Raw genomic sequence first — 14,785 nt, forward strand, 5'->3', positions numbered from 1 at the left:
GCAAGTTTTCATGTAAAATCTTATGCTTAAATATTAGTAAGTCCTTTCTCCCCCAGTATGTTGCAGGCTAAATTTGGCCACCAGGGTACCAGTTTGTGACTACTATCTTATAAGGAGACTCTTCTCACATTTATATTAATTATGATGATCTGATACTATAAGTAATTTTATACTAATAAACTCTAGGAGAAAAAAATGAATGAAAAGAAAGAAAAGCCCCCCCCCAGGTCTCCCATCTGATTTTCTTTCTTTTGTCTTTCTTTTTTTTTTTTTTTCTTTTTCTACATCTTTATTTATTTACTTACTTTTCATTAAGTTTAAATCCTTGATGGGTACAGTATCACATGGATTCTGTGGCCAATGGCTTTAGCAGGAAGGTTGTTTTGGAATTTGGCATGAACCATGCCACTGTTACCATGAGCACGAGTTACTTTTCCTCAGATTACTCTGGTTTTGTTTGGTTTGCCACCAGGAGTCACTGGGTTGTTCTTTGCTTTGTACACATAAGCACATCTCTTGCCTAGATAGAATTCAGTTTCATCTCAAGCATAAACACCTTCAGTTTTAAGAAGAGCTGTGTGCTCCCTCTGGTTCTGAAGACCCCGCTTATAGCCAGCAAAAATGGCCTTGGACCACAGCCTTCCAGATATATTTTAGGAGCAGATTCCCAGCAGGCCTCCGTAGGCTCCAAGATGGCGGAAAGAGTCCCATCTGGTTTTCTAACACATCTTTACTTACTGGCTTCTCTATAAAAGACTGAGATTTGTTTAGGGGAATATGAGCTATGTATTTAAATGTTTTTAGTTTAATTACCTGTAGCATTCTTTTTTTTTTAAGATTGTTATTTATTTGCGAGAGAGAGAATGAGAGACAGAGAGCATGAGAGGGAGGAGGGTGAGAGGGAGAAGCAGACTCCCTGCCGAGCAGGGAGCCCAATGTGGGACTCGATCCCGGGACTCCAGGATCATGACCTGAGCCGAAGGCAGTCGCTTAACCAACTGAGCCACCCAGGCGCCCTACCTGTAGCATTCTATCTGTATTTCCAGTATTACAGTTGCCTTCCTTTTTAAATATGTTCTTTTCCTCTATTACAGATTTTTTTCTTAGGTATATGATTGAAGTTTAATGAGAAGAATCTTGACCAGCTAGGAGAATTTTTTGCAAGGAATGGAATTAGCTCATAGCTTATTGCTGAATGAAGAAGCATACAATCAGCTAGGTGAAGTTCAGAAGGCAGAGTTTATTTTCGATTGGTTGAGGTATTTGGAGAAGCTCTTGCTGGCGACCAGCAGGGTGGGTAAAATTGCAAACTTTTTTGTGCTTTTTTAAGTACCAGATAATGTTTAGGTCCTTTGGTTTGCTTTTCTAGTTCCGTCCAGAATAACGTAAGTTAGCTTTCAAATGCTAGGCCTTATTAAGAGTTTATAATGAAATACTACAAGAAGTTTATTCTTTTAAAAAGCAGGAAGAAATCAGCCAATGTTTTTTATATTACTTAAAAAATATATGAAAATATAAAAAACTAGCTCTAAACTACATTCTGTTAGATTTCATTTTCATTATCTTCTTCACCTTCATATGCATGAAGCCCTTGTGTAATATACTGCTGAATATTGTAATGGGAGTTTCACTTTTAAAAAGTTGTGAGCTCTTTAAGGAGAATTTGAATTTAAAAGTCTTTTAGTAAACATATTCATTCTTAAGCTTATGAAATAGTTTCCAAAAAAGAAAACAAATCACTCATACTTTTCACCTACATTCAGCAGTTAACATTTTACCATATTTGATTGACTGATTTACTGAGCCATATGAGGTGGTACTGCACCTTAAATACTTCTGCGTACATCTCCTACTAAAAATGAGGATATTCTTCTACATAATAACAATACTATATGTAGTGCAAAAGTGATGCAGAGACGGTACTCATGGAGACATTTGGAATTTAACAAGACAAAAATCCATACTAACAAATACTTCATTGTGGAAGCTTATGCCTTAGTGAGCACCTAAATACCGTTACTATTGTAATGGTATTCTGTACTCCTTTTTCAGAAAGCAGACAAGTAAAATGGAGTAACATTACTGGCATTTAGATGCATAAGCTTGCAGAAAGAAAATTGCACTAAACTTAGAAAAAGATCTGAGTAACACAGTCATTCATTACAAGGTCAACTCATGATAGATTATAGGTTCCTGCTTATTTATACAGATATATATGGGGCAGAGACTTAATAACAAAGAACCTCTGGTTAAAATACAAGTACAACAGAAGAAGAAAGGTATAGAAGAAATAGAACCCTTACCTTTCTTCACAGAGACTCCAGTATATTGTGGCCCAGAAATTATTTTTTGGAGATACCTGCAGGGTAGCAAACTACCTTGTGTGGTATGATGACTACACCACCCACTTATTTGTAATTTTTAGTCATAATAATTTTGTATTTTTCTGGAGTTTTTAATTCTTAAATATATGAAAGAAGAATTGTATTAGAAGATTATATGTAATTATGTTGACTTTGAATTGTGTTTTTTGTTACCTTCCTTTCTAGAATGATGTAAAGGAGAAACAGAAGACTCTTGTTGAACAGCTCCTATCTTTGTTGAACAGCTCCCCAGGCCCTCCTACCCGCAAACTCCTTGCTAAAAATCTAGGCGTTCTTTATAGTATTGGTGACACATTCTCTGTTTATGAGACAATCGATAAATGTAATGATCTTATTCGTAGCAAAGATGATTCTCCAAGTTATCTTCCCACAAAGCTGTAAGTTAAATATTAAAACTGAACATAAAACAAAATAGTGCTTCCTTGTTGAATCATTTTTCTAAAGAACCCAAACTACTTGATAATTATTTTGAAACTGAATACAAGTTGTTTCACTCATTTTTTAAATCTAACTTTTAAAAAACATCTAACGTTTTCCCATTGATTGAGAGACTGTTCTTCTAAAAAATATTTTAGATGTGTTTGAAGTCTTGATTTGGGAATCAGAACTGTATCACTAAAAATGTAGCAGTTGAAGACTCATAAATATAGAACACAAACTGTTGGTTGCCAGAGTGGGGAATAGGTTAGGGAGACAAGTGAAATAGGTGAGGGGGATCAAAAGGTACAAACTTCTAGTTATAAAAACAAGTCCTAGGGATGAAAAGTACAGCATAGGGAATATCATCAATAATATTGTAATAACATTGTATGATGACAGATGATAACTACACTTACTGTAGTGAGCATTTTGTAACGTTTATAATTGTCGAATCACTATTGTACACCTGAAACTAATATATGTCAACTATTTAAAAAAAGTGGTTTTTTGTGGGTGTTTTTTTTTTTTAAGATTTTATTTATTTATTTGACAGAGAGAGAGAGACAGCGAGAGAGGGAACACAAGCAGGGGGAGTGGGAGAGGGAGAAGCAGGCTTCCTGCTGAGCAGGGAACCCAATATGGGGCTCGATCCCAGGCCTGGGATCATGACCTGAGCCAAAGGCAGACGCTTAATGACTGCGCCACCCAGGCGCCCCTAAAAAAAAGTGTTTTAAAGATAAATACAAAAAATATTAGCAGTTGAGTGAGTGTTTAAGAAAAAGTATTTTGAGTTCTTCAAATCTTTGGTGTTCTTTTAATTTATTAGCTCTTCGTAGTAAAAGTTAATAGTAAATACCACATAGAAAAATACTCTTCTGAGCTCCTAAAAAGAACAGCTTAGTTTCTTTCTCCATAGGATTCAATTCATTTTTTCATCTGTTATTTTAGAGAAAGTAGTTTGCCATGTATGGTTCCACAATAGTAATTTTACAGAAATTTTTGTTGATCTAATTTTTAGCTTAGAACAGAATGTATTTTCCCATGGAGTTTTCAGATTTCAGACTTGATAAAAACATTATTTCCTGTTTTTCTTATCTTGTATCTTTAAGATTATCTTTGATTATCTAATATATGAAGGTCAGTTTCATGAAAAATTATTTTATAAAAAAATTTGAGGGAATGGAATATTTGGGCTGAGGTTTCAATTATTTGAAGATACATTTTTTTTTTAATTACTGTTATTGAAAGTGTAATTATTTGGTATTCATGCAAGCATCATACCTTAGGATTTAATAGTGGAATAGATTCTGGCAATTTTATCCTTTAAAAGTAAAATTAAATAGTCACTTTTACATAGTCTAAGATTTTTTTTATTCCTGTTTTTTCATTCATGACTAATTTCTAATCTAAATGTTGTTTCAGTGCTGCAGTGGTATGTTTGGGTTCCTTGTACAAGAAGTTGGGTAGAATGCTGGTTAACACCTTTACCGATACAGTGGGGAATATTCTTAAAGCTATGAAGAGTGCAGAGGTGAGTAACCACAAGTTCAACCAAAGAATAAAAAGATAAACTATAATTTTTATTACATCAAAAGAAAAAGAATAAAAAGTATTTTATGGTTTTGTGTTTTATGGTTTCTTGAGCCAATAAAAATGCTTTACCTATGGTAAGCATACATAGGTATATATATAAATATATCCATAAATGAAATATTTCTAGGAGATGCACATATCTCTTTTGTATATTAAATCTTTATTAGAAAATCAATAATGCAATTTATGATTTTGGATAAATCCGAATCGGCAAAAGCTAAGGTATTTCTCTGGCAGACCCATCCCTGCTTCTTCCCTTCACATCACCTTTTCCCCTAACACTAGTACTATAGCAAGTGTTTGTCAACAAGGATCCAGATACGTAGTTGGTAACTACTGGATACCTGATGGATGGATTAGTATTCTACCAGCATCAGAAAGGAGTAAGGAATATAATCAGGTTGGGAAAGAGCTTGAAGGATATAAGTATGACCAGGATCTGGTTAACCTTTTAGTTGCCAGGGGAATATATTCTCAGCCTTAGCCTTACTGATTTGTGATCATTTACCACTGTGGAATATCCTTTGTTTTTGTAACTGTCTCTTCATTTGGCTTCCAAGATACTGTAATTTCTTGACAACTATAGTTTCACTAATTTTTTTTTTAAGATTTTATTTATGAGAGAGAGAGAGAGAAAAAGAGAGAGCACAAGCAGGGGGAGGGGCAGAGGCAGAGGGAGAAGCAAGCTCCCTGCTGAGCAGGGAGCCCAATGTGGGGCTGGATCCCAGAACCCTGGGATCATGACCTGAGTTGAAGGTGGATGCTTAACCGACTGAGCCACCCAGGCGCCACTCACCATTTTTTTTTTAAGATTTTTATTAATTTATTTGACAGAGAGTGAGAGAGGGAACACAAGCAGGGGGAGTAGGAGAGGTAGAAGTAGGCTTCCTACTCAGCAGGAAGTCAGATGCTTAATGACTGAGCCACCCAGGTGCCCCTCACCAGTCATTTTTGAAATTAAAGCATTTGTATGTGTGTTTATCAAAAATTTTAAATCTGTGGTCCCTAATATTTAAGGATAACTCAGCACCTTTAAATATAAAAACAATATACCTGTTCTTGTTCTAACTTTACCTAGAAAAGAAGTCTAGAAAACAGTTCTGAAATAATTTTTAAAAATGCTATCTAGTTGCCCACACATTTTTAAAAAAAAAAACATTTATTTATTTATTTGAGAGAGAGCGCATGTGCAGTGGGGAGGGGGAGAGGGAGAGAGAAACTCCAAGCAGACTTCACACTGAGCAAAGAGCCTGACACAGAGCTCGATCTCAAGACTCTGAGATCACGACCTGAATTTGAAAGTTCACATGTAGGGCGCCTGGGTGGCTCAGTTGGTTAAGCGACTGCCTTCAGCTCAGGTCATGATCCCAGGGTCCTGGGATCGAGTCCCACATCGGGCTCCCGGCTCAGCAGGGAGCCTGCTTTTCCCTCTGACCCTCTCCCCTCTCATGCTGTTTCTCTCCCGCTCACTCTCTAATAAATAAATAAATAAATAAAATCTTTAAAAAAAAAAGTTCACATGTAAAATATGATAAATTTCCAGAAGAATGTAGCTGATTTGGGCTGCATGGCTGGCTCAGTCAGTAGAGCATGCAACTCTTGGTTGTGAGTTCAAGCCCCATGCTGAGTGTAGAGATTATTTTAAAAAATTAAAAAAAAAAAAAAAAAAGAACATAGCTTATTCAAGAACTTTAAGAATTGAAGTCCATAACAAAAAACTAGTGATTGAATCTACTCAGGCGATCAGTTCTAAGCAGTGGTTTGCTAAAAGACTGAAGAAAGTGATTCAGCAGAAGAGATTGTTAACATCTGTAAACTGGGTTTTATTTAAAAGGAAATCTTTGTAAGAAATTTTATCTGCTGAGGAACGGCCACTTTAAACTTTCTTTCCACTTAACTCCATTAGTTAACCTATAATCTTTTTAGGCCCCATGTTTAACAGGATTACTCTGTAAGTCTCAGAAATTTTAAAGTTACTGCTGAAGATTTTATTTCTTGCTATTTTTTATCTTTATGACTTAGTTGATCAGTACTGCAACATGTTGGAGATATCCAAAGGATTCCCACCTTTAATTCACACCCTTCAGTAACAGACAACATAAAGTTGGGATAGAAAGAAAGTTCAGAAGTTTCACCTTGGGACCCATTTGGTTATGTCCACCTATTAATCACTCACTGTTGTGCTCCTTTGGACAAAGATAAATTGATTAACATTCCTATGAAAATGGTGGTTGATGTTGATCTTTGTCTTCTCCCAACTTTAGTTATTTTTAGTGGCCTTAACTTCCTGGGATATAGAAGTTGTTTGGGGCATTTATTAAAATATCAGTAATATAAACAGCTACTATTTTTTGAGTATTTATTATGTACCAGGCACTGTGGTGAATGTTTTCCCCACAAGGACTTATTTACTTCTCACACTGGCTGTATGGGTTTCATCTTATTCTCATTTTATAGATGGAGAAATAAGCACAACTTAAAGTCACACAAGTGCTAAGGATCAGAGGCAAGATTCAGCCCCAGGTCTTTTTAAGTCTAAAGCCCAGACTTTTGTCCTCTGAGTTCAACTACTCAGCCCAATAAATGATAAAATATTAATGGCTATAAAATCTATTGAGCATTTACTATATCCCAGGCACTATTCTCAGCGTTTTGCGTGTAGTAACTTGTTTGATCTTCACAACAACCTGTGAGGTGGATATGTCCATTTCACAGATAAACTGTTTTGCCCAAGGTCACTTAGCTGCTAGATGGCAGTCCCTGAACTCTTACCATGTTACCTCATTAATAGCAACCATTTATTGAATGCTTAACAACATGCAAGCTTTGTGCTAGGATTTTTCATATAATTTCATTTAATCTTCATATCAACCCTTTGTATTGTGTTGAAATATATACACATAACACTTTTCAAATAGTAAACACTTCATAAAATAACAGCTGTTAATGTCTCTTGATATCAGATGGGTTGGTTAGTGTATACAGATACTGAAGTATTTCACTAGTACATGAGAGAAATTTTGATGCTTAATGCTACTTTTCACAGTGAAATTTTTTTCTTATTTAAATTTTTTCTTTTTGGTAGTCTCAAGGTCGATATGAGATTATGTTGAGTTTGCAAAATATACTGAATGGACTAGGAGCTGCTGCTACACCTTGCCACAGGGATGTTTATAAAGCTGCTAAATCCTGCTTAACAGATAGATCCATGGCTGTTCGTTGTGCTGCTGCAAAGGTAAAATGGTCTAATAAGTAGAATTTCTCAAAATAAATACAAAGAAAATTAAATTAGTATCCCTGTTAACAACTACATGATCTCAGAGCTACAGCCTTGGAAATCAGCCCATCTTATTTTAGCATAGGAGGACACTGAGGTCCAGAGAGTTATATGAATTTCCCAGGGTTCTTCAGATAGTTCACAGAATATTGTTGGAGGGTGGGGAATTCAGGTTACCACGACTCTTAAGTATTCCTTTCACTCTACTATGCTTCCTCTCTGTAGTTTTGTAAACTAAAGTTTACATGTAAAGTTTATGTTATTTGAAAGTGATTTGTTTTTATCATGCCTTCTTTTTTGTTAAGTCTAGGATTTAGATTTTGATATTTTCATTTCTTTTGAATATGTCACTTTTTGCAAGCTAGGAAACAGAATCAAAATAAGGCAGTTTAGTCCTCTGCAGATCTAGGCCAAGTCTTGTGATCTTCAGCAGAATTATCATGGCTTCTTAATACAGTTGGTCAGATAGGACAGTAAAGTTGTTTATGTTGTAATTATTCTCACAATTGCTCATAGCCAGCAGATTGGTTCTTCAGACGTTTTTCCTAGCCTACTGAGTTAGAATGGGTTCTCCTCCCATCCTCTGTGGACACATTGTTTTATATAGTATAATTTTTATGACTTTTAGTGAGTATTCATTTGTTTTCTCTGCAATCATTGTTTAGATACTTTGGATGTGTATATAATTTTTTTAGATCTTGATAGTTTCTATAACTTATGTAGATCTGAACCTGACATTTACAGTTTGTTTTTCATTAATGTCTGTTTTTTCAATTAAATAGTGTCTCCTTGAACTTCAGAAAGAGGCCATCTTTATGTGGAGTACAGACCTGGATAGTGTGGCCACACTATGTTTTAAGTCCTTTGAAGGTTCCAATTATGATGTACGGATTTCAGTTTCAAAGCTACTAGGCACCGTGTTGGCTAAAGCTATAATTTCTAAACATCCAGGAGCAGGTAAATTTATATAATTATTTTCAAAATGTCTATTGTAATTTTTTCCCAGTTGGTTTAAACAAATATAATGTGGTATTACTACTACCCATTATTAATTTTGAAGAGAGGCAGGATATTTTAAAGATCAGTTTTAGTTTGTAAACATTGCTGTAGGTCCCAAAAGTTCATTTTCAAACAATTTAGTAAACATTTGAGGAAAAAAATAAACTCTTGAAGAAATGTACTTTATTCAGTCATCGTCTTTCCTTTATGGCCTTTACTTTTTTTTTTTAAGTAAATTGTTAATTGTTATCCAATAATAGATATGATCTAAATCTTAATTCTTTTTTAAGCAACATGAATTTGATTACCTGTATTCAGCTTGCCATTTTCTAGGTTGGTATAAGGGAGCAATGATGTAAATAATTCCAAACAACAGGTATTTGAAATTCACTGTACTTGGACAATTTGCTTTGTGTTACTTTTTATTTATATGCTTCTAGGCAGTGAGCAGGGATGGGGTATTTTTGAAAACAAGAGAGTTTGCCTGGGTTTAATCAACAGTGTATATAAAACATTGATGAGTAACTGAAAACTTGCTTTATCATTCTGTCTCCAAAGAATAAACAATCACACAAATGCAAATGTGTTTGTTCTATAGAAACTTACTCCTCAAATATCTGCAGATCAGGAGTACTAGCATCACGTGGGAGCTTGTAAGAAATGCAGAAACCCAAGCCAAACACAATTTACTAAATCCAAATTCTCATTTGAACAAGATCTCCAGACAGTTTGTATGCACATTAAAGTTTGAGAAGCGGGCACCTGGGTGGCTCAGTTGGTTAAGCGACTGCCTTCGGCTCAGGTCATGATCCTGGACTCCCTGGATCGAGTCCCGCATCGGGCTCCCTGCTCGGCAGGGAGTCTACTTCTCCCTCTGACCCTCCCCCCTCTCATGTGCTTGCTCTCTCTCTCATTCTCTCTCTCTCAAATAAATAAATAAAATCTTTAAAATAAATAAATAAATAAAGTTTGAGAAGCATTGCTGGAGAAATTGTTTATAGTTATATAAAGGGAAAATTTTTTTTTTTTCTAAAGCCAATGTTTTTTAACCAGTGATGGGAAAGGACAGGAAGTACAGCATGTCACAGTCACCTGGGGGACATTATCAAACTTACAGTCCCCTCATTCTCCAGTTGAGATTGTAAATAAAATTTATAATGAAGTTTTATTTTTATTATGGTGTTTCTAATCTTATAATTCAGTAAGGCTGTCTTATTTATTGGGAGGTGAGGGAAAGGTGAATGGGAACAGGAAGAAGTCACCAAAAAAACCCAAACCAGAAAAAAAAGTTGTTCAGGACATTTAGGAGGTTAAATCTTAAGCCACCTAAGAAATTGAAATTGGAAGACATGTTTATTGTTTATTTTTTAAAGATTTTATTTATGTATTTGTCAGAGAGAGTGGGAGAGAACACAAGCAGGGGTAGCAGCAGAGGGCGGGGGGGAAGCAGGCTGCCTGCTGAGCAGGGAGCCCAATACGGGGCTCCATCCCAGGATCACGACCTGAGCCGAAGGCAGCCGCTTAACTGACTGAACCACCGAGGCACCCCTAATCAAATCCTTTTTAAAATGTGAATTGTTCATTTCTATAAATGTATCACTAGCAGTAGCACATGGTTTCAGTAAAAACAAGCAAAGTGTAGAATTGCATAAGAATTATGAATAAATATTTAAATGTATATGCTTCAATGGTAGCACTAAACTGATACTAGTGTTTTTGTAATCAGACTAAGCAAAGTGAAGAATCAGCTTCACCCACGGTAAAAATCCTTGGCCTAATCTTTTGTTAGAAATTCTATCATCTTGCCTCTGTAAGTTTTAGCTTACAAATAATTGAGTTATTTTTGTACAACTAAAAAGTGATCTAGATACCATAATAGATTTTTTTAAGGTCAAGGACTAATAGCAACATAGTGCTTAATAATTTAGAAAACAAATGCAGGGCGCCTGGGTGGCTCAGATGGTTAAGCGTCTGCCTTCGGCTCAGGTCATGATCTCAGGGTCCTGGGATCGAGTCCCCCATCGGGTTCCCTGCTCAGTGCAGAGCCTGCTTCTCCCTCTCCCTCTGCCACTCCCTCTGCTTGTGCTCTTCTATCTCTCTGTCAAATAAATAAATAAAATCTTTAAAAAAAAAAAAAAGAAAAAACAAATGCAGTGGAGGTTTGTATACTCAACTACAATATGCAAAGATTATGAAGTACAGAGCTAAAATGATTTTCCTAGTAAAACTAACAGGTTTCAGGCAGGTGGTAGGTTATTCCAAGGCACTTAAAAAGCAGCGATTGAGGGGCACCTGGGTGGCTCAGTCGGTTAAACGGCTGCCTTCAGCTCAGGTCATGATCCCGGGGTCCTGGTCAGTGGGGAGCCTGTTTCTCCCTTCCTACTCCCCCTCCCCCTACTCGTGTGCTCTAAATAAATAAATAAATAAAAATTTTTAAAAAGTAGGGATTGAGTATGACACTTTCTTATCATTGGAACAAGTTGTGGGGAATTTATGTGATCTTTTAATATATATAATTTAATATATATCATTCTCTCACTTGCTCAAGGACATTGCTCTAAGAAGTCTCCCCTCTCCTATACCAGTTTTTCCCTCTCTATTGGATTATTACCTACAAAAACATGCTTTTATTTCTCCCATCTAAAAAATAAATTCTGGGGTGCCTGGGTGGCTCAGTCGTTAAGCGTCTGCCTTTGGCTCGGGTCATGATCCCAGGGTCCTGGGATCGAGCCCCGCATCAGGCTCCCTGCTCCGCGGGAGGCCTGCTTCTCCCTCTCCCACTCCCCCTGCTTGTGTTCCCTCTCTCGCTGTGTCTCTCTCTGTCAAATAAATAGAATCTTTTAATAAATAAATAAATAAATAAATAAAAATAAAATTCTTGTATCTTACTTCCTAGCCAGTTGGAGCACCATTTCTCTTCCTTTTGCATCAAAGTTCCTCAGGAGAGTTCTTGATAGTGTCTTTAGTTTCCCTCCTGCCATATCTTTCAAACCCACTTCAGTTAGGATTTCCCCCCATTCACTCCACCAAAACTGTTTTGGTTAAGGTCATCAAAGACCTCCATGTTCATTCATTCATTCGATAAATAAATACTTGTTTATACTTGGCTGGGATCTTTTCTGAGCACATGGGATATGTCATTGAACAAAAGAAAAACCCTGCCCTTTTTGAGCTGATGTTTATACTTAGCCACGCTAAAGCCAGTGGGCAGTTCTCAGTTGTCTCACTTGACCTTACAGCAACATTTAACTCAGCTGATCCTCTTCCTTGTTTTTTTTCACTGGGCTTATAGGACTTCATTCTCTCTTTGTTTTCCTTCTTCCTCACTAGAAATTCCTGTTTTGTCTTCTCTGTTGATTGCTTATCGTTTTATAGAAGAGTCCCCTTGCCTAGTACTTGTTCTTTTGCCGTATGTGTATGCTCATCCTCTTGGTCATCTTACCTAGTCTCATGGCTTAAATACCATCTATATGTCAGGGATTATTGGATCTATATTTTTAGCCTGGGCACCAGGCTCAGATCTAGCTTCCCGTTTGACATCTCTTTCGATGTTTATTTGATGTTTCAATTGAACTCCTAAAGTGAATACCTGATCTCTCCTCCTCTAGAACATTCACACACCTGTTCTACTTGCAGGCTTGCTAATCTCAGTTGATGCCAACTCTGTCCTTCCAAGTGTTCAAATCCAAAATTTGTGAAGTCACCCATAATTCTTATCTCTCACACTCAATAGCTTCTCTACTGGACTATCTTAAAACATACCCAGAATGAGGACCCCTTGGAGAATTGGCTATTTTGGGGGTTGGTGAAGGAAATGTCTGAAGATGACCTTGGAACATATTGTTGTGTCAAAAAAAGTTAAGTCCTCGGGCGCCTGGGTGGCTCAGTTGGTTAAGTGACTGCCTTCGGCTCAGGTCATGATCCTGGAGTCCCGGGATCGAGTCCCACATCGGGCTCCCTGCTCGGCAGGGAGTCTGCTTCTCCCTCTGACCCTCCTCCCTCTCATGCTCTCTGTCTCTCATTCTCTCTCGCAAATAAATAAATAAAATCTTAAAAAAAAAAAAAAAAAGTTAAGTCCTCCCACTGGCCAGCTCTTTGAAGATAATTCCACTGGTCAAATCCAGGACAGTATTGGAAGCAAAATTAATAATGACAGAAATGGATTATAATCTATTAAATAAAAAAGAAATCTGAGTGCATACTGAAAATAAGTAAAGGAGAAGAGAAAGCTCTTTTTTACAGTAGAATGCCAACTAATAAATACAGAAGGAATGATTGTTAGATAATGACCTTTTTGCAGTCATAGTAATAATTATTGCAGGTAGGAATGCTCAGTGCATTGTTGGATGAAAGTTTGATAGGTTACAGCGTATTTATACTGTCTTAAAGTATCACCACACAGGTTGCATAGTAATTACAAAAGGAAAGTTGATATTTTACAGTGGACAAACCTGGCAGACAAACCTTATTCAAGTGTTCAAGGATCATAACACTAATGTAGGGACAGACTGACCCCAAACCTGATAGTGCATTCTGATGTTACGCATTGAGAAGGCTTACAACATTACTTACATAGTTCTCCTGCCAAAAATTCTGAGGAAATACTAAACAAACTCAAATTGGGTGCTGTTGTATAAAACTACTAGCCATGAACAAACTCTTCAAAAATGAAAAAGTGATAAAGAGAATATGGTGAGTCTAGGTGAAGGGTACATGGGAGTTTATTTTACTATTCTTGCAGCTCTTTTTGTAATTAATTTTGAAAATTTTTCAAATAAAAACTTAAAAATACATGTTTATCCAGACTCCACTCTTCTGCAACCACCTTCATCTAAGCCATCATCATCTCTTGCTTCAATTACTAAATTGCTTCTAGTTGGTTTCTCTACTTCTCCCTTTAACCCCCTTCTACAGTCTTCTCTCTGCACAGAAGCAAAGTGACAGATTATATCACTCCTCTGCTCAGGGTCCTTCATTGGCACCTCACTTAACTTACATCCTTACTATAATGATCTACAAAGACCAGTGCCTTCTCTTCCCCCATCTTTACACTCTGGCCTGTCCCCTACTAAAGTCCTCCATTGCTCTGTTGACATAACTCTACTTAAACCCAGTAGGCATCATATTCTTCCTCAAGGCCTTTTTGCCCTAGCTATTTCCTCTGCCTAGAACACTTTTTCTCCAGATATCTGCATGCCTGATTCCCTCACTGTCCTCAAACTATGTTCAGGTGTCACCTTTCCAATGAATCTTACCTTGACTACCCTATTTAAAATCACAAACACTTCCCCCGTATTCCTGAGCCTGAGCTCTATTTTTTGCATGGCTTTAATCATTGTCTAGCATACTCTATACTTAGTCATTTATTATGTTTATTATTCTTTCCTTCCTAGAATTTATGATTCATGAGGGCATGGATTTTATACTGTTCACTAATGTTTTTCTCCCAAATGCCAATATGGATTTTCCTTTGTTTCAGATGGTTATTTCTACTTTATACTGAGGAGTAGATTTTTTGTTCGTAATTTTGATTAATGGAAGTTTATTTCTCTAATGTGTATGACCTGAGCCAATAATAAGGATCAGAGCTCATGACCATCATTATTCAGAAGAATGAAAGGGAGAAAGGTGTGTGTGTGTGTGTGTGTGTGTGTGTGTGTGTGTGTTTGAGATCTTGTTCCCTAGATATTCACAGGGAGAAACTCAGCTGTGTCATACTGCAAACAAATGTGAAGACACATTCTGCCCTAACTAATCTCTTGATTATTGTAGCCTAAGGGCCAACTGATCAGTTTAGTAATATTTTGCTTTGATTTCTTCAGAGACTAAGGATATAACAAAAGTTGTACCTGCAGTTGAGAATTTTAAAAAATAGGATATGGTGGTTACTTTATATAAGTTTCATTAAGAGTTGTAGAGCACTTGGAAGTGTAAAATTATGATTTTGGCATTTTTAGTATTTAAAAAGAATTTTTAAAGCATTTTAAATTTTTAAAGCTATAAGCATTTTCATTTGTGGAGAGCAAGGGCAGTTCATGTTTTTTGTTTTAGAAGACGGTTAGCCTCCGGCACCTGGGTGGCTCATTTAGTTAAGCGTCTGCCTTTGGCTCAG

The 14,785-nt window shown here is 36.6% G+C and overlaps 1 protein-coding gene and 1 pseudogene across 1 annotated transcript in view; one reads left to right on the forward strand and one right to left on the reverse strand.

Annotated features, from left to right (window-relative positions):
* Positions 1-317: 317 nt before the first annotated feature.
* On the reverse strand, positions 318-650 carry LOC110585481 (annotated as a pseudogene).
* Positions 651-1,103: 453 nt separating this feature from the next.
* Positions 1,104-14,785, forward strand: part of HEATR5A (HEAT repeat containing 5A) — a 97,296-nt gene continuing 83,614 nt past the window's right edge. The window contains exons 1-5 of the mRNA XM_021695349.1: positions 1,104-1,293; positions 2,550-2,761; positions 4,227-4,335; positions 7,483-7,632; positions 8,457-8,631. Of these exons, the coding sequence (XP_021551024.1) occupies positions 1,168-1,293; positions 2,550-2,761; positions 4,227-4,335; positions 7,483-7,632; positions 8,457-8,631 (772 nt within the window). The 5' untranslated portion in view covers positions 1,104-1,167. The remainder of the gene's footprint in view (positions 1,294-2,549; positions 2,762-4,226; positions 4,336-7,482; positions 7,633-8,456; positions 8,632-14,785) is intronic.

This window comes from Neomonachus schauinslandi, chromosome 9, assembly GCF_002201575.2.
Source record: "Neomonachus schauinslandi chromosome 9, ASM220157v2, whole genome shotgun sequence".
Classification (NCBI taxonomy): Eukaryota; Metazoa; Chordata; class Mammalia; order Carnivora; family Phocidae; genus Neomonachus; species Neomonachus schauinslandi.